Source organism: Selaginella moellendorffii, unplaced genomic scaffold, assembly GCF_000143415.4.
Source record: "Selaginella moellendorffii unplaced genomic scaffold, v1.0 SELMOscaffold_32, whole genome shotgun sequence".
NCBI classification, from domain to species: domain Eukaryota; kingdom Viridiplantae; phylum Streptophyta; class Lycopodiopsida; order Selaginellales; family Selaginellaceae; genus Selaginella; species Selaginella moellendorffii.
This window is the reverse complement of record NW_003314293.1, coordinates 145,261-165,224: the sequence shown is the minus strand read 5'-3', so window position 1 is coordinate 165,224 and position 19,964 is coordinate 145,261. Positions and strand designations below refer to the sequence as shown.

Genomic DNA, 19,964 nt, shown 5'->3' with positions numbered 1-19,964 from the left:
AGTTCGACTCTGTTGGTTGGCTAAGGGAATCACACCACATGTTAATTGACATCTGGTACTCCTGCTAGGCTCAACCCGAGGGGTAGGGTGTCAAGAGAGTAAGGCTCTCAAGAGAGCTGCAGCTCCACTGAATAAAGGGATAGAACCAAACTTCTAAGCATAGAATCTAGAAACAAAGGAAATAAAACATAGAATGACTCCTGAATGTAGAACTTATATGTCCTTTCAACTATCTTTGGACATGTAGTATATTGTATATGGTATGTGGAGGGTTAAAGTTCCATTATATGGTTATCCTATGGTAAACCACCATATGATAAATGGTAAAAATCACATGCATTACATGAATGTCCTCATTGACAATTGAGCTAAGAGGAACTAACACATTTATTTCCACACTGAATCTACCAATTTTAACATTTTCATTTCTACATTAAATTTACCAATCTTTTTATTATATAAACTAACTATTTCATGTGAGGAAACTAATTAACACATTCACCCCCCTATATGAAGAAACTAGTTAGCGCACTCAACCCCCTCCCCCTCTAGAGATGCCAATGTTCTTATTAATTATTAAACTAAGAAGAATTAGCACTTTTATTTCCATATTGAATCTACCAATTTTTCCATTATGTAGAATTTCTACACTCAATCTACTAATCTTTCCATTATATAGACTAGTTATTTCATATGAAGAAACTAGTCATTGTGTAAAATTGCCACACTAAATTTACCAATCTTTCCATTATATAAACCATTATATGAGGAAACTAGTCTGTAATCCCTATGTGAGGAAACTCCTTTAGAAATGTCAATATCTTCATTAACAATTGAATCAAGAAGAATCAACATCTTTATTTCCACATTAAATCTACTAATCTTTCCATTGTGTAAAATTTCCATACTAAATTTATCAATCTTTCTATTATGTAGATAAACTATTCCATGTGAAGAAACTAGTTATCGTGTAGAACTTCCACATTGAATTTACCAATTTTTCCATTGTATAAAATTTCTACACTGAATTTACCAATATTTCCATTATGAGTTATTGTGTAGAACTTCCACATTGAATTTACTAATCTTTCTACACTAAATCTACTAATCTTTCATTATGTAGAATTTCCCACGTTGAATTTATCAATATTTCTATTATATAGACTAGCTATTCCTCACATATTTCCATTATGAGTTATTGTATAGAATTTCTATATTGAATTTACCAATTGTTTTGCTGAATCTACCAATCTTTCCATTATGTATAATTTTCATACTAAATTTACTAATCTTTCCATTATATAAACTAGCTATTCCATATAGTCTACAGTCCCATAATAGATACCTTAGAAATATAGGAATATATATTGCTCAAGGGTATATTATATTTTAAGTAGCCATTAATCAATAGGGTGAATAGATACCTTAGAAATATAAGAATATACCTTGCTCAAGGGTATATTATATTTTAAGTAGCCATTAATCAATGGGAATTAACTTGTACTGCAATCCATAGTGGATATCTTAAAAATATAAAAATATATTTTGCTTAATGGGTATATTATATTTTAGTTAGCCACTAATAAATGGGAATTGAACCCTCCAATACCACATATAGTACATTCTATTTCTCTCTCCTTAAACTAATTGGAAAAAGGGCAATTGCTTGATAAGAAAGCTTTTAGGGGCTATTTTATTTTTCTATATCCCCTAAAGTTCTAAGGATTTATGGTGATAATATATATACTAAATAAACATAAGGTAGAAACTTTTATGCATTTTTTGTTGAGCATACTCAACTCGAAATGAGAAACTCACATGTTTATTTGTACTTGCTAATGTTAGGAAGCCCCATGATATTAAGCTTAGTCTTTCATTGCTAAATGATAATTTATTATGTTTACTAAGACATCATCGCTATCATTCCCCATGTGTTGGTCTCATTTGGTCCCAATGGTTATTGCTTAAATTTGCTAGTGAGATAATGGTTATGTTGTCGACCAACTTAAAACATTATCTAACTTTCTATTGATTGTGTTTGTCCTTGTTTTATATCTAGCTTGGGTTTAAGCCCAAGCTCCATGTTATGTTATCTAGTAGAATACCCATATCCTTGAGTTAAACTATTGATATACTGAAATAGCATTAAATTCTATTTGACTCTATTTTGCATGTTAGTCTTGGCGTTAGGATGTTAGATGCTCTATAACTATTCTAATGTCAGTCCATACTTCTGCTTATTCACTTTTAGCTTTATATTTAAGAGTTACTCTATGCTCTGGTTATATGCTTAAGGTTTTAGCTCTGTCCCTTCATTCAAAGGCTTAAAGCCTAAGTGGCTTACAATGATTAATCCCAAAGTGGTTGATAGTAAAGATAATCTATTTATAAATAATAGCTTTGACTCAATTCTTAGAAATGATCCTTTATACTAAACTTATATTAGTATCTTGTTCCTTGAGACGTTATTCATTGAGATTTTGGAAAAGTTGTAGCATTCACTTACTACAGATTATTGTTAAATCCATTAACATTTGGAGTAGATTGAGAAGGTATGTAATTGAAGCATTGATATTGTTAGCATCTGTATTAGTGGAAGTGGCATTTAATCAAAATTTGGATTTTTCGTTAACATTTGTAGATGTTGTTGTTAGGTGTCGAACAACCTTAAGCATTATATAATTTATATGGAAGGGAATCTATGTGAAGTTGTAGATAAGAAGAAGTTGGTTGAGTATTGAGAATTTGCAATCCTAGACTAAAAGTGATTTTTTGTTTAAGACGAAAAATATTCCACAAATTTTCATGAAGTTTTCTAATGGTTGATTTGTTGATTATTTTGCCCAAAAACTATTTCATTTTCAAAATCTATTACAAAATAATGAAGGGGTTAGAGTTGCATCCCATTAGCACATGTGTTATAGTTGGTTTAACATAAAGCCTCATTGGGTTTATATAAAACCCTTCTTTCATATATTGAAGTAGTTTAGAGTATCCCAAAAAGTAAGATGCATATTTTAGTGATTAATGTTGAATGACTTAAGGTAAGGAAGTTATTATGATATGACTTTCAAGAAGTTAATCAATAGAAAATAGCTTAATATTTTGGTAACCAAGTGGAAAAACACTTTATGATAGTTTTTTCTTCTATAAGTAGTGCTGCAACTTTTGTGCTCAAGAGACTTGAGTAATATATATTTAGTCCATATGGAATATTGGCAAAATGTACACTTATGTCTTGTTCAAAAGTATAATTATTATAGCACTTGCAAGAAACTAGCTAAGAGAGCCTATTACTAGAGCCATAAATAAGCCATAGATATAGTCAAAGATCCACTTAAAATCTTTTCTTCCACTCATATGTGTTCTTACTTTCTGTTGGATATAAGCCTCCTATTACTGACTTATAGTCACTTACATAAAAACTAACATTTGTGAGTACTTATGCATTACACTAAGGGAGTAACTATCTTCATGTTTGGATCAAGGCAATATAGTAATTTAAACTCTTATACTCTCTTACCAATGCTTCCATTAAATATGATTCACTTGATTTTTATTATTCAAGTTAACAAGGAGTAAGCTATCATATTTGTAATGCATGAGGTTTTGACTTTATACTATAGTGAATTATTATAAGCTAACCATGAAGCAAGACCTAACACTTCCACATATATGCTAAATGTAACAAAGTTTTAAAGGTCTTGAACCATTAAATAAAGGGATTGAAGTCCCAGGTATATGGCTAAGGAGTGTAGAAAAATATTATAATAGTTCTAAAGCATCTAGAATCTAAACATTAAAACTAGCATGGCACATAAAATATAGCCAAATGAAGTTTAATGTTATTGATGAAATGTGAGTCCTTACCTTAAACCCTAAGTTTTATGCTTCAAATGAAATGATTATTGAAAAGTGTTCTAAATGAACAATTAGACATATTTGAATTGACTGGCTGGACAATTTTTCCTCTCTTGTTATAAAGACAATATAGTTGAATGATTGGATTGATTGTTGAAGATGACTTAGGATGGGAATGGTGGTGGTGGTGGTGGTAGTGGTGGTCTCAATGCGAGAAAATCAAGGTAGTTTTTACTTAAGAACATTCAAGGGGTTGTTGGGTGGCAGCAAGTTTAATAAGATGTATAACTTGCTGGTACATCGCTCCATCAAAAGCACAGAAACCATGCCATTACGTGTAGGGGTTGTATGGTCCAACATGCCATTCAACATATCCTTCAAGACCCACCCCGCAACATCCCAGCTGCAAGGATCACTCAGATTGGGGCATTTGTATATGAATCTCACAAGGGGAGGTAGAGTTGGCCAAGTTAGAGAGGTTCCAATCAAGCCACCATGTTGGAAAGCGTGAGGTGGTTTGCAACAAGAGTAATGTAAGCTAGGCTACTGTAGTTTTTCTGTACAACATGATGAACCACATGACAGGCAAGTATTGGAATCTCTACCAAAGCTCTGCTCGGGCTTGTGCTCGGAAGAAAAGTGATAGTGCTAAAACTCCACAATACTTTTAATACTTTACCACCCTTGATTTGTGGCAAGTGTTCTTGCATCAGCATCTGAGCAAGGTAGGCACCAACACCTGCACCATTGAGAAGCTGAAGATGACAAGGACGTGGAGGCCACAGGAGGAGGCAACAGTTAGGTGAAGTAGCGGCTGACGATGAAGATTCCGTGTCGATGGAGATACAGCTGCAGGTATGGTCAGGTGCTTACACTGGCAGAGGACAGAAGCAGTCCACTGCCATCCTTTCCCGATTAAGACTGCAATGCGAGGCTCCAGTGCCTGTTTCAGATATTTTAGACAATGCACATATGGCCACATAAGCAGCACTTCAAAAATACTAATTTCTTCTATTGCTAGCAAGAGGTTCATGCGGGTTTGAAACTAAGCAGAGAAAGTGGATGGATGAGGGGCAGCTCTTGCAGTCCAAGATGCGGACCGTTGCACAACAAGGAGGCTGCTGCAATTAACGACACCACCTCTGCAGTTGAACTCATCACGAATCTAGCTGACAACCAAGGCCTCTTGTCACTGGTGCGGTGGCTTAAACACAAGCTGCTTGAGCATTGTGGTGTTGCAAACTGCGTGGAAGATGAAATGCTCAAGAGCATTGCTGGCCATAAGGAATTCGATTGGGCCAATGGTGCAACCTTTGTGCGGCACATGCTAAAGAAACAGGCAATACCTTACTGGGAGCAGTAGGACAAAATCCTGACAATGTAGGGTGGCCAAGGCCAACTACGACAGACTCTTTTGCGACAGTGGCATTGGACAAATTCTTGAGGAATCACGAAGTGTCAACATGGCGGCACCAATTCTGGAGGCCACAACATATTGGTTGAGAGTGAAGGTAAGAGTTCCAACTTTGCATGCTGATTTTTGATGGTATTTTCCCTTTGCTATGGACTTGATGGCCTTCTTACATGCCTCCTCGGTCGGCTCATTTGGCACTCGTTGAAGCAAGTCACTTCATGTCCATCTTGTAAAGACAAACGCTTTATCGCTGCTTTGGGAAGGGGAGCAGTGGTGCATCCTTTTGACACTTGTGCATTGCACTTGAACACTTGGAATATCAACCACCCCACAAATGTTGCCTGGGAAAATGAATGAAATAGAATCCCAAGTCTATAATTCATGTCTGTCTTTATTTTGCAATAGTGAGCTTCCAGGGTGCTTTCTAAAATGCCAGGAGGTGCCTCCCTCTCCATGAACGAAGAAACCTTGGCAATTGACAGTTAGAAACTCAGCCGGTCAAATAAAATTCAAAATATTACCATTGCTGTGATCTGAATAACAATCCCAGCGTCCAAATTTCTATCTCCCAAACCAACACATCCCCAATCTCACAACCGTAGATAACTTTCAACTTCAGAGTTCTCAAGTGCTGTTTGAATGAGATCACAAGAACTTGGTCATATAGGAGCAATCTGAGCCGGAAGAAAGTTTTACGCACCATTAAGTCCATGGGAATTAATCTCCTGTAGGCTTCTCCATATGGTTGTAACATAGCCTTGTCCATGAGGAAAAGTAAGAACCCCACATATAATGCATTTTGGCTCTTGGTACAGTGTAAATGTATGGATGGACGTGTATGATGATATAAAGGAGAGGAGAGAGAGTACACTACCTTTGTACCCTTCATACACTTGAATCTACTACTGCAACCGTGATTGGCTGCCGACCACACGGACCTTCTTAGACACAGTGGAGGATTGCATAGCAGGTGTGGTGTACAGTTTTCGGTGACCCCAAGCCAGTGGCAAATTTGGTACGCATGGGCTTCTAGCACTTTAAAGACAATAGAGGCTCGATTATGGCCTCGGAGGTGGTGGCTTTTGCTTGGAGGTCTAGTTTGCATTGGGACCAATGTTTGAGCTCAGTTGTTCACACTGTGGACTTTACAGCATCTAGTTCTGCAATTCCATATCACCCAATTTCTTTTTTTTTTTCATAAATACCATTTAACAAGAAAAAAACATATAATGCTATGCAAATGTTCTCCCTCACATCCACAAGGTCTCCATCTCACACTCTGGATTTAATTCCCCCACTTACTGCCTTATTCGCTGTCAGGCTCCTCCACTACATGGCTCAAGTTTTGGAGGCTGAGTATCACGGTGTCACATCTCCAAAGCATTTTTCAAATAGACATGTAAGAACATAATCTATGGAAAAGGAAACAAACTTGCTTATATTGATTCGATGACAGTACTAACCATAACAAGGATTCTACCTTTCAATGTGCAGGGCATTGTTGAAAGAGTTCCACGCCCCCATTGGTTTCAAAAGTTCTGTTCTTGTCCCCATCCCCTTCCAACTTAACAAGAAATTCTTGGCATTTGTTTTACTGGAAGTAATTCCAGCAAAACTCTAAAGTATATTTTCAGCAAAACAAAAAAGAGGAAATCACTTTGTCTCATAACAATGATACCAAACCCTTACATTCTATTGGATTTTCAATGACGAGGCTCTTTATTTTGATGACCTTCCTCTTGGCAATGGTTTACACTTGCCCGGTATTTGAGTCGGCCAGGAAACATTCTGGTGTGGTTGGAGGTCCGGGTGATGAACCGCCATCAAACCTGCTTGTGTACCCGTTTAACGACTTACTAACTGGACATGTCTTGAGCTCTACCTACAATCGGGATGGAAGTTGTGCTCAAAGCGTTTGCCAGATTAGGGTTCTGCTCCGACTCCCTTTCGTGTGAAGTTTTCCCGCGCAAGATGACATTTGATTTTGACAATGCAGCTCAATCCCAGGCCCAGAATCTCGCGGCGGCAGCGGCGCCGGCGCAATCCTGGCTCAGTACACCATCGCCTGGTCGATTTGCTTCCGGCGCTGGCGGATCCGCGCCTGCAGCAGCGTCATCGCCTTCGCGCACAGCCTCGTCGCATCAACCCTAGCCATCACCACGCACTGGATCCTCGACGCCCTCCAGAACAAGATCATGGAGTGGAGCGCGGCCCTCTTCGCCGTCGATCTCCTCCACTACGTCGCCGTCGGATCGCCTCTTCATCGCGCACCACATCTATTACCTCATGGCCTAGCGGACAGGGTATATTCCATCCTCTCCCCGGTCTTCACACGCTTCTCAAGTTTTACGTATGGGGGCGACGAAAGCACAACGTTCCAATGTGGCTGGCTTTCTTGTGGATGATCAAAGTTGGAGCTGGCGTGGCCGGGAGATTGCTGTAAAGGCCCCAGATCTTTAGAAGCCCACGAACGAGGGGACAAGAGTGATCCAAAACTCGTAAGTTTCTCTAGCTTGAGCAAGGAAACAAGGGAAGAAGCGCAATGGGAAGCGCACCTAGTCGAAGAGGGAGAATCCCATGTCTTCGTCTTCGCTGGCTTCCTTCTCTTCCTTCTTTTCTTCCTCCGCTGGGGCTGGGGCGGCGGCGGCGGCGCCACCAGCCGCTGGAGCTCCACCACCGCTAGCGAACGCTGCTCCGCCAGCGCCGCCTCCAACAATCACCTAGATCACCAACACGAAGAAGTGAGCGACTCAAAACGAGCAAACTAAACGAAGAGATCAGTTAAGAGCTTGCTGTCAGTGTAACTATGACATAAAAGAAACCTCATGGACAGAGCGATAGCCAAAAACTGGCATAGCTCATCGGTCTTTCGATTTACATCACTCAGCAAACTCGATCTAGAAGAGAAATCTAGCACCATGGATTGAACCATCTGCCTGGAGGACACAGCAGTAGCTCACCACCTAAAATGATGCAAGAGAAATCTACCTGGGATCGACGAGAGATTATCTCATTCACAAGATCAAAAACCTCTGCTTTTACCAGGACCCTAGAAACGAAACCAGGCAGAGCGAGCGATCGCTTACCTGGAGAACCCCAGCCGAGGGTGTGATGAGCGCGAAATCCACAGAGACGGCACCGGCGCCCGCGGATTGCAGCGCCAGATCGCGCATCTGCTTCTGGAGCTCCAGCGGATTCGCAGCGCTGCCTTCTAGATCGCCTCCCCGTTGCTTGGCGTTCCAAGAGCCGCCAGTGTGCTTGCACACGAATGTAAAGACCGCCATAGCCGCCCTAGGGTTAGGTCAGAGCAGAAGAGAACTTCAATTTGAGTCATATCTAACGGCCCAGATTTATTCAAGGAGGCGCTTATATCTACACCATCCAATGACAAGAATATACACCAGGAGCGCTCCAACGCCCGCGCCGCCGACGACCCAAAGGAACTGCGTGAGCGTCCCCTCGTTGAAAAGAGAGATCCTTATGTTCATCCCAAAGATCCCAGTGACGACGATGAATCCACTCACCACCAGCGTCGCGGTCGTGAGCATCACCCCCATTTGCAAGAGATGGTTTTGCTTGTCGTCCAGCATTATGTTGATGTAGTCTTCCGTGTCTTCGACGTAGTCCCTGAGCTGCTCACAAGTTTGCAAAGATTGGAATCTATCTCTTTGGAGACTAAAGAGAAACTTACAGTTGAGAGCTTGTTGAGTGTGCCATCGATCTGGACGAAGTAGGCCTCGAGCAGCATCTCCAGCTCCTCCACGTCGAGGTTTTGCTTTGGGTGGTTGCTGTGGTTACTGCTGCTCTTGTTGCTGCTCCGGGAGCTGCTGCTGAGTCCATCGCCCTTGTGAAGTCCACTCAAGGTTTCTCGCATGGCTTCAAACGCGGTTTGAGCTTCCGCTTTCACGTCGGGCCTGGAAACGTCCAAAATTCAGCGAACACCGCAGTGAAAGGAAACTTTCTTACACGAATTGGTTCTTCTCGGCAGCCTGTCTGTCATCGAGCCTGTTGAGAGCAAGGATTAAATCAGAACTTAGTTCTGATTTAAGACCTACCTTTGTTCGTTCTCTTCAGCATTGTCTTTTTCTTCCTCGTCCATGTCATAGGCAGGAGGCGATGGCACTCCATCCAGCTGCTGGCGAGATAGCTTATCTGTCAAGTACATTTCAGCCATGTCTCCATCATCGTCTAACAATTGCTCTATCTCATCTCTGACCTTTGAGATTCAAAATCACGAAAAAGAAAAGAAAAAATCACCCCAAAGCGTAAGAAGCATCTAAATGATAGCTCTTACCTTCTGGACACGCCCTGATATGGCAACGAGCCGAGACTTTATCAATCTTACACGCTCGAGATTGAGTGTGCTGATCTTCGACGTGAGCTCGTCCAAGGCAGGATATGCTTGTTGTTCCAGTGCATTTGTCTGTAAGAAAACAATTAATTCAAATAGCGAACCCGGAAAGAGCTTGAATCACCTCCGCATCAAGGCAACTACAAGCAGCCTCGAGACAAGCTTCCAGAGCTCGAAATTCGAAAGGCAATACGCTAGGCCCGCCTTTGTTCTGGAGATCATTGCTAAACTTGAAACTGGAACCTTCAGGAGCTTCTAATGAGATGGAGGCGTCGATGGATCCGTTAGTTTCATCATCCTGAGATGGTCTCGATGGGATTTCGGTGTCGCTCATCCCACCACCACCATCCCCTGGAACCTGGAAAGTTTCTTACGTATAAGAGAAAGTACGAGAGAATAAAACTTCCTTTTCTTACCTGTTGTCCCAGAGCGTTGTAGTGAACTGGAAGCCGACCTCTAAGCTCGTTCACGAACGGAGCAACGAGAGGGTCCTTGGAATTGAGAAGCAGGACCTCGTGAGCCGAGATAATCGCCTTGATGTGCTCTAGATTCACGACGATGGCGCGCTCCCGCCCCAAAATCGTGGATGGATACGACAGCAGCGGGTCCAGAATCCTCAAGTCCCTAGCCGGCAGCGATGTTCTTCGCATTATCGCGTGTTTACCGGCCTCGAGGCGCTGGACGCCGGAGCTGTTGATCACGAGCCACATTCTCACCCCCATTCCTTTCTTGCGCATTCCCATGGGCGTCCGCCCGGACGCCGCCTTGAATTCGGCATTCTCGGCGGCGATCGATGCGTCCGCGCCGCCGAGCAGTGGCGTAGCTCCTCCTCCTCCTCCTCCTCCTCGATGCCGCAAATGCTGCATAGCACTACTCTACCCCGAAAAACCCTAATGCTCTGTCTACAGCAAAATAACGGGGTTAGGGTTTGTGGTCCCTTCCTCTCTCGCGAGGCGCTGGGGGCGCCGATCCTCTGGCGATGGCACACGATGTCATCGTCTGTGACAATGGAACAGGGGTAAGATCTCGAGATTTGGCTCCAGCGCTCGCAGCTGTGCATTCTAGGGAGGAAATCCGTACTTGGTCTCTCTTTCTCCTCTCTCTCGCCTTCTCGCCTTGGTTTCCCTGCTGCATTTGAGGCACTGCTAGTCGGGATAATCCGTGCTCTTGCTTGCTCTCTGTGAGAATCCGTGATTTCTCTCAGGACGATCTTCCAGCCGCATTTTCGATTTATATTTGTTCTGTTGGCTTGTTTGGGCTCTCCTGAAAGGAAACTCCTTTCTAGATATCTTTTCCTGGTTGGGAAAGAAAGACAAATTTATTGTGTCTCATACACGAGCTCTTTTCGTTCCAGAGCGTCTGCTGGAGAGAGAGATAAATACCACCTACAGACTCCAGAGAGATTTATTCTTCCTCCTTGCTGTCCGGAGTTTTTGTGATCTTGATATCTCATTAGAAAGTGACTATTATTCTTCGTGCAGTTCATCAAATGCGGGTTTGCGGGTGAGAATTTTCCCACTGCGGTTTTTCCCTGCATGGTTGGAAGGCCAATGCTCCGGTACGAAGAGTCGCTCACGGAGCAGGAATTAAAGGTATAGTTTGCTTCGTCAAATTTTTCTTTTCGTTCTTTTAATCATGTAAGAGGCAGGACATAGTTGTGGGGGATGCGTGTACAGAACTAAGACATCAGCTTGAGGTATCGTATCCGGTGAGCAATGGCATTGTACAAAGTTGGGAAGATATGGGGCACGTCTGGGATCATGCATTTCAGAACGTTCTAAGAGTAAGTTCCACGGTTCAAATGTTTTTGTGGCACGTCTATGATGGTGAAATATTACAGATTAACCCTTCGGAGTGCAAAATATTGCTTACTGATCCTCCACTTAATCCTACTAAGAATCGCGAAAGAATGGTACGTTCTTTTGAACCTGGTTTCTAGCCATAACCAAAGGTTTTAATCAGGTTGAGACTATGTTTGAGAAGTACAATTTTGCAGCTGTTTATATCCAAATTCAGGCCGTTTTAACACTCTATGCCCAAGGTTCTTTGAGCAAAGACCTTACGTTAATGTACTGTTGTGTTTTCTTGAATGAGCAGGATTATTAACGGGGCTCGTAGTTGACTCTGGAGACGGAGTTACACACATTGTAAGTATCAACTTCTACTTTATCTTTCTCGTTTGTCATCTCGATTGTAACTGTAACCGTGGTGCTAGGTACCTGTTGTAGATGGGTACTCGTTCCCTCACCTCACAAAACGCATGAATATTGCAGGGCGTCATGTTACCTCCTACCTTATCGATCTTCTGCTCCGTAGAGGGTAAAGCTGACTGCTTTTATACTAGTTCATTTTAGCTTGGTGTTTCTTTTTCTCCTTGTAGGTACGCTTTTAACAGGAGCGCGGACTTTGAAACAGTAAGGGAAATGAAAGAGAGGCTATGTTATGTCAGGTTTGTCAGCGTGCTAGATCACGAGCTGATTTCTAACTAAAATTGTTGTCTTAAAGTTTTGACTACAAGCGAGAAACTCAATTGGCACTGGAGACAACTATTGTGGTGAAGCAATATACGGTTTGTAATTTGTAACCTGGGGTGAACTTATAAAATCTGTTTGTTTTCAGTTGCCAGATGGACGAGTCATAAAGGTAGGCGCGGAACGCTTCCAAGCACCAGAAGCGTTGTTCAATCCGGTTAGCACTGTTACCTTTGCTGGTATTCACGTTGTAACTTTAGAGAGTTTTGTCCAGGAACTGCTGGATATGGAAGGAGGAGGACTTGCCGAGCTTGTATTCAGATGCATTCAAGAAATGGACATTGACAATCGGATGACGGTAAATCCTTTTTTGCTGTGTCCTTGAGATTTTTACTTGTGGTAGGACTGCAGCTTTATCAACACATTGTCCTAAGTGGAGGAAGCACAATGTATCCTGGTCTACCTAGCCGGTAAGTGTTTCTATTTAGAGCTCTTGATGTCAAATGTACGGTTTCGTCTCCTTTGGCCAGGTTAGAGAGGGAGATTCGAGATTTTTACCTCAAGACAGTTTTGAAAGGAAATAAAGAGGGTTTGAAGGTGAGGGTAGTCTTATTGTCGTTTCGTTTCTAAACTACAAATGGTTGCAGAAGTTCAAGCTTCGAATTGAAGACCCTCCCCGGCGGAAGCACATGGTTTACTTGGGTGGTGCAGTTTTAGCTGGCATCATGAAGGTACTTGAAAACATTTTACTTGCTAATTCAACAGCTCAACCGCGCAGGATACATCTGATTTCTGGATTACAAGACAAGAGTACGAAGAAGAGGGTTTTAGATGTCTTCGCAAATGTGGACAGGCATAGAGAAATCGTTGTAGGCTGACCCAGGCTTGAGTGCTCGCCTTGTCCTTCGAATCTGCGAGGGAGTCTTCCGTTTGTGTACAGCATTTTCATATCTGTATGTAACACCTTTTTGCTTGTAGTTCTGGCAGAACTAAGAGATTCGTCGGCGTTCGACACAAACGTCATGCTGATTAAACTTCACACATGGTCAAAACGTCATGCTCTTGTCTAATCTGTAAGCTACTGTTTTGTTTATTTCTGAATTTACTGGAAATAATCCGCTGTTTCTCTCAGTGATGGACATGACCGCTTGCGCAGGCTTGGCTTTAACTCGCGGCAACCGTACAATCATTTGCCTGATATATATTTTCGTTGGCAACCGCAGTTCATAATCATTCTCACAAAATTCAGCTGCAGATCCTTTGGAAACAACGCAACCAGGTCTTAAATCCCTTGGAAACATGGTAGAAGTCGTCCAGAGAATTCGCTTGGTCAATCGCTTGCAGCGGGGTTTTTCTACACGAGCGGTCGAGCCGAGCCGAGCAAGGAATCGTCGTCACGCAATATAGATCCTCGTAAGTTTCTCTCTTGCAATTTGTTTAAGTTGGTTTTCTCCTCGTTGATAAGGCATTCATGAGCTTGGTGAAGATGCTGCTTGATTGTGTGGCTGTTAGAATGCATGCATCAGCAATCATCCTCCTGATTTACTTGCTCCTGCTCCTGCTGCTAATGCAGGTAAGCTGCTGGAATACCACCGGCCGACCCGATCGTCTCCATTTGCGATCGCTTCTTCTCAGCTCGCCAAATGATGCTGCTGCTCCTCGAGCCAGATGCTTCAGCATAACGGGAAGAGAATTGTCGCGGTCGAGAAGAACGGCCCAGGCACAGGTTGAGAGGCAACATGAAGTGTCAAAGTCGCGTGAAGATCCGGTTTCGTCACTCGCTCAGCTCACCACCGCTTACTACATGCAAACGAAGATTGGTACGCCTCCCAGGGAAGTCCTTCTGTTGGTTGACACCGCAAGCGAGCTAACTTGGGTCCAGGGGACGTCGTGCACCAACTGTTCTCCCACCAAAGTTCCGCCTTTCAATCCGGGGCTGTCGTCGTCTTTCATCTCCGAGCCTTGCACCTCCTCGGTGTGCCTCGGCCGCAGCAAGTTGGGATTCCAGAGCGCTTGCAACCGGTCCACAGGCTCGTGCAGCTTCCAAGTGGCATACTTGGACGGAAGCGAGGCGTACGGTGTCATCGCCCGGGAGATTTTCAGCCTGCAGAGCTGGGATGGAGCGGCGTCGACCCTGGGGGACGTGATATTCGGCTGCGCAAGCAAAGACCTCCAGCGTCCGGTAGACTTTTCGTCGGGAACTCTGGGACTCAACCGGGGGAGTTTCTCGTTTCCCGCTCAGATTGGGAGCCGGAGTAAGAGCGGGCTATCGGACAGGTTCTCCTACTGCTTCCCGAACCGAGCAGAGCATCTCAACTCGTCCGGAGTTATAATTTTCGGGGACTCGGGAATTCCAGCGCACCACTTCCAGTATCTATCTCTGGAGCAGGAGCCTCCAATTGCGAGTATCGTCGACTTCTACTACGTCGGCTTGCAAGGAATAAGTGTCGGGGGGGAGCTGCTCCACATCCCACGCTCGGCATTCAAGATCGACAGGCTCGGGAACGGTGGAACTTATTTCGACTCTGGAACGACGGTGTCTTTCCTGGTGGAGCCGGCTCACACAGCACTGGTGGAAGCGTTTGGACGCCGGGTCTTACACCTCAATCGAACGAGCGGAAGTGATTTTACAAAGGAGCTGTGCTACGACGTAGCTGCCGGTGACGCGAGGCTACCAACGGCTCCGCTCGTCACGCTCCACTTCAAGAACAACGTAGACATGGAGCTCCGAGAAGCGAGTGTGTGGGTACCTTTGGCCAGGACGCCGCAAGTGGTGACCATCTGCCTGGCGTTCGTGAATGCCGGGGCGGTCGCGCAGGGCGGAGTTAACGTGATTGGAAACTACCAGCAGCAGGATTACTTGATCGAGCACGACCTCGAGCGCTCCAGGATCGGCTTTGCTCCAGCGAATTGCGTCATGGATTGAAAAGCGGAAGAACACACCAACTTTGCATCATCAAACTCTTTCGACAAGGGTCTGTATTTTTTTTTTCTCTCTTTTTTCGAGTTCGTAGACTAGGAGGTTTTAGCTGCTGCGTTGGTTGGATTGGCCAGAATTGTTTTCCTAGAGGTCAGTCCAGTTGCAGCTCCCCGCGTTTAAGTTGCCGAGGGGGGGCAAAGTTTTCAACATCGCACAAGACTCCTCTCACAAGGACGTGTTCGTTCTCGTCCACCATAGTTTGGAAAAGAAAATGATAATATGAATTCTCTCTTTCTGTTAAATTTTCATCAACAGTATATTTTGCAGAGGCATTTAATTGCGAAGCTAGATGACCGTGCGTGCAAGTGTGCAAGTGGAGACGAGGTTGATTCGGGCCGGACGTATCGAATGGTCCAATCGGGTGCATGTTGAACCGGGTGGTACGCCAGGACACTTATATCTGGACGTCTGCTAACTAGGCGTACCTCGTCCAACCTCATGTCACACAAAGATTCTCATAGAACAGACATCCTTTTGAAATTCTATATATTTCTATGAAATTAATTAGTGTAAACTATGGACCATCTAATTAAGTTTGAACTTAGTCTTGGACCATAATTAATATAGTTCTTCCCATATTCCAACATACACATAGAGTTAGAGTTTAAGTTATATATATATATATATATATATATATATATATATATATATATATATATATATATATATATATATATAGACACACCCACATATATAACTATGTATATAAGGAATAGTTAATAGATAAAAACTCAATGTAGGTGTTAGCAATAGTTCTCATCTATGTAATTATCTATATAAGGTCCAAGTGTTTGGTTATGGTGTTCTTTACTAATATTACTTTAGTGGGATTTTGATAAGTGTTAGATTGAATTCAATCCGGAGCACTTGCTCTTTTATATATAAGTTAGTGTTTCAGGCTAATACAAATATGCACATTTTGGTATTCTGAGCTCTCATATCCATACTTTTTTTAAAAATAATTTTTTTACTTTTATTAAATATTATCATAATATATAAATATGTATTTTAATATATTATTATTATTTCTAGTAAATAGTTTTATAAAATCTCTTTGTTATTCAAGCTCTGCAATTGAATCTTGTTATATGAGAGGAAGACATTTAAGAATTAGTGATAATGAATATTGTCAAGCTTCAACAAATATATTAAATCAATGGTATAGAAATCCATTTCAAATGAGGTATAGAGAAAGCTCTATAAATCTTAAATTTGCTTTATTAGTAACAAGAAGAAGAACTCGTAATCTTATAGAAACTAGAAATGATATTTTAGAAGCTATAAAATTTATAAAAGAACATTGTATTACACGTCGTAGTGGGGGTTTTGTTACACTAGTAGATCGATCTTTATTTTTATCAGTAGAAATAAGACGTACTGAACTTTCACAATTAAATTTGCTACAAGACTGTCATTTTATATGATTTTGATATTCAAAATTATTTCAAAATTCATTGTTAAAAAAATTTAAGATAGTAGAATGTTATAGTAAAAACGGCATGCAAAGAAATGAAGTAGAAAAGGGTCAGATTTAAGCACAAAATGCCATTGGAAACCATAGCCATTGATTTATGATTGTGAAGGAAAGAATGTGAATGAACTTGAAGGATGCCCCCATGGTAGAGTAGCATCATGAGCTCCATAACCACTTCATGAAAGCCATGAACCACTCCCAAAGGTCAATGGGCAGACTCATATTTACTACATCAGTATTTTTTAAAAATTTGATAGGGATATAATTGTTTCTTTTAAGAAGTTTGGGCTCGCTAAGCTTTTCTTTCTCCTTTGTCAACTACCTCAAGGCATTCACAATCACCTTTCTTCCATTCTTTGCTTGTTTATTATATTTGTTTTTCCTCATGTGTGTGGCAGGCAAGCACTAGATGCAATGGGAAGTTCAGAAGCAATTGCATGAACAACTTGCAAAATTTATCTAAAAACATTTTTCTTAAATAGGAGCAAAGATACTCCAGACATAAGGTGTAGGAGAAATACCTACAAAGTATATTCAAGAAGTAGCAAATGATGACCTCTCTAGCCATTTAAACTCTCATTTAAATTAAAAGAAAAAATAATATCAAATCCATTTTAAGGGCAAAGGTGAAAACATTTCATTAGAATCCTTACATCCTATTGGCTTATGCTCCTTACATTGTGTCTGGCATATCTTTACTCCTATTTAAGAAAAACAAATATAATAGACAAGTAAAGAATGGAAGAAAGGTGATTGTGAATGCCTTGAGGTAGCTGACAAAGGAGAAGGAAAAGCTTAGGCAGCCCAAACTTCTTACTAGAAACAATTATATCCCTATCAAATTTTTAAAAAGATACTGATGTGGTAAATGTGAGTTTGCCTATCAACCTTTGGGACTGGTTCCTCACGTTGCTAGAGGCAGTGTATCCACTTTAGAAAATTGGTATAAGTGTAGTATGTGTAGTGGAGTAAGTTTTCATCAGAATAATAGAGCATGTATATACACAATAATCTAGAATTTTAAAAGCTCTTATGTTTATAAGTAAAATATGATTATGATTTCCAAAATTAACATTTTATGAATTTGAGTATTATCAGTATTATAATAAATAAACCTCATTCCCAAGACTAAAACTTAGTATATAAACTATCAAGAAAAGTTATAGTCACTATAGTTTTCTTGTTCTCCTTGAGCTCCTTGAAAGTTTGTATAGAAATGGTTTGAAAGAAAGTCATTGTTACTTGTACTTATTCCCCTCATTTCATATCAATCTCCACCTCCATCCTTAAATTTTACCAACAGTCCACCTTCATCTTCACATAATAATCCTCTCTCTATTGGGGGCTCTAGTGAAGTTGAACTAGAGCTCCTTATATATATGAAATTTTAGATCATGTTACTAGAGAAGCTCTAGTGCTTCAAGAGTAGTGCCATATATTTCTGCAAGATCTTGCTTTTGATATGGCAGGACTACTTGCAAACACATAATGGTATTATATTTGGTATTTAATTTTTCTTATGTATGGATGTATAATAGATTTAAGAATGAGTTATAGACACATACCCATTATCCCAAAGCCCCAAAAGTAGACCCGAAAGAGTGCTATATGGAAGTGGTCGAAGTGGAAGCCAAATGAGTATAACATTATAGCACACGTGATTTTTACCCTTTATCCTATGGTGATTTATTATAGAATAACCATGAAGCGAAATCTAAACCCTTCATGTGCCACCCTTTATCCTATGGTGATTTATTATAGAATAACCATGAAGCAAAATCTAAACCCTTCATGTGCCATGTGTCACATGCCACATACCATATGCCACGTGTCCAAAAGATAGTGGTATGGAACCTGAGTTTTAGAGCTTTGGGCCACTGAACAAAGGAATGGTGCCAAACTCCCAAGTATGGAGCCAAGGAGCAATGTGTAGCGCACGTGGTTTTCACCCTTTATCCTATGGTGATTTATCATAGGATAACACCACGAAGCGGAACCTAAACCCTCTTTGTGCCACGTGACAGATGCCACGTGTCACATGCCACGTGTCCATAGGAACCCGAGGTTCAGGGCCTTGAGCCATTGAACGAACGAACGGTGCCAAACTCCCAAGCATGGAGCCAAGGAGTGATGGAATCGAACCACGGAGTAACTCCCGAGCATAAAGCCCAAGGAGCAAAGGGATAGGGGCCCGGAGCGACTTGGAACAATCCTGAAGCAACCAACATCCCAATGCCAGGACCAGCACGCAAAACGGAGCCAAACGGAGTCTAGCGCTATTTCGGCATACCGGTGGCCTAACGTGAGGATATGGGTACTCCACCAGCTAGCATGGAATGGAACTTGGGCTTAGACCCAAGCCGGACGCAGAACAAGGACAGGCACGCAAGCGGGAGCTAGACTATGCCTCAGGTTGGTCGGCCATGCCTGACCTACCCACTATCCCTACTATACATTTGGAACCCCCCATAGCCCCCCCCCTTGAGGAACACACGCTTTGGGCTTTCACCCCAAGCCTCCCTTAGTATCTGGAGTTAGTCTCTGGGACAAGCTCAAAACTTACTAAATATGGAATGTCCTTAGATTGTGAATTTGGACACGGGACGAACACCATTGTGTTCAGGCCGATCTTTACATTCCGTAGATATGCCAAATGAGCAAATCTGGACACTTTCCATAAATAGCATTTGGGACCGAAATGAGACTAACACAAAGGGCATGATAGCGAGGGTGTTTGGCAGACACGGTAAGCTATCATCCAGCGATATTGAGGGATTAATCTCAATACGCGAGAGTTCTTGCCAAGCCAGTGCAAGACAGAGCAAAAGAGAACTAAGAGCCAGGCCGAGAATGCTCAGCTAGAAACACATAGGAGTTCCTACCTTATGTTCATCTGGCTAAGTACAGATGCTAAGCCCAGTAAGCTAACACTTGGACAAGAGGGGCTAATAAAGGGAACCAGCAATACCGACCTCCTGCCATCGTGGCAGTAAGGTAAGAGTGTCCGTAAGGACTGGTCGACAGGTAACTTTTGATACCCGAAGTCACATTCGCGACAAATGGCACTGGATCATGGAATGACTCCCAAATGTACAACCCAAGGAGTGAAAGGATAGGAGCGCAGAGCAACTTAGAACAGTCCTAGAGCATTCAATATCCCAATGCCAAGACTAGCATGCAAAACGAAGCCAAATAGAGTCTGGTATTATTTCAGCATACTGGTAGCCTAACATGAGGATATGGTACTCCACCAGCTAACATGGTGTACAATGTGGGCTTAGACCCAAATCGGACGCAGAACAAAGATAAGCACGCAAACGGGAGTTAAACTATGCTTTAGGTTGGTCAGCCATACTTGACTTACCCACTATTCCTACTTGCCATTCATAAAAATCGAGCTAAGCCTTTAGCGC

General features: G+C 42.1%; 4 protein-coding genes across 4 annotated transcripts; 2 read left to right on the top strand and 2 right to left on the bottom strand.

The window, feature by feature from the left end:
- Positions 1–7,760: 7,760 nt before the first annotated feature.
- LOC9649793 (60S acidic ribosomal protein P3-1) lies at positions 7,761–8,591 on the bottom strand. The gene is made up of 2 exons (XM_002976758.2): positions 8,362–8,591; positions 7,761–7,995 (listed from the first exon to the last, which is right to left on the bottom strand). Exons 1-2 carry the CDS (start codon positions 8,557–8,559, stop codon positions 7,831–7,833), a joined length of 363 nt encoding a protein of 120 aa, XP_002976804.1. The 5' UTR covers positions 8,560–8,591; the 3' UTR covers positions 7,761–7,830.
- Positions 8,592–8,604: 13 nt separating this feature from the next.
- Positions 8,605–10,524, bottom strand: LOC9638388 (magnesium transporter MRS2-3). The gene is made up of 7 exons (XM_024681794.1): positions 10,043–10,524; positions 9,751–9,984; positions 9,570–9,698; positions 9,331–9,491; positions 9,242–9,280; positions 8,967–9,189; positions 8,605–8,907 (listed from the first exon to the last, which is right to left on the bottom strand). The coding sequence occupies exons 1-7, from the start codon at positions 10,490–10,492 to the stop codon at positions 8,626–8,628; spliced, it is 1,518 nt and encodes a 505-aa protein (XP_024537562.1). The 5' UTR covers positions 10,493–10,524; the 3' UTR covers positions 8,605–8,625.
- Positions 10,518–13,074, top strand: LOC9638387 (actin-related protein 2). Its single transcript, XM_024681795.1, has 15 exons — positions 10,518–10,644; positions 11,108–11,218; positions 11,275–11,409; positions 11,467–11,538; positions 11,589–11,667; positions 11,724–11,773; positions 11,842–11,945; positions 12,007–12,075; positions 12,132–12,195; positions 12,246–12,314; positions 12,372–12,455; positions 12,509–12,567; positions 12,628–12,694; positions 12,745–12,828; positions 12,876–13,074. The coding sequence occupies exons 1-15, from the start codon at positions 10,606–10,608 to the stop codon at positions 12,954–12,956; spliced, it is 1,167 nt and encodes a 388-aa protein (XP_024537563.1). The 5' UTR covers positions 10,518–10,605; the 3' UTR covers positions 12,957–13,074.
- Positions 13,075–13,542: 468 nt separating this feature from the next.
- LOC9649792 (aspartyl protease family protein 2) lies at positions 13,543–15,319 on the top strand. Its single transcript, XM_002976883.2, has one exon. The coding sequence runs from the start codon at positions 13,569–13,571 to the stop codon at positions 15,021–15,023; it is 1,455 nt and encodes a 484-aa protein (XP_002976929.2). The 5' UTR covers positions 13,543–13,568; the 3' UTR covers positions 15,024–15,319.
- Positions 15,320–19,964: the final 4,645 nt, after the last annotated feature.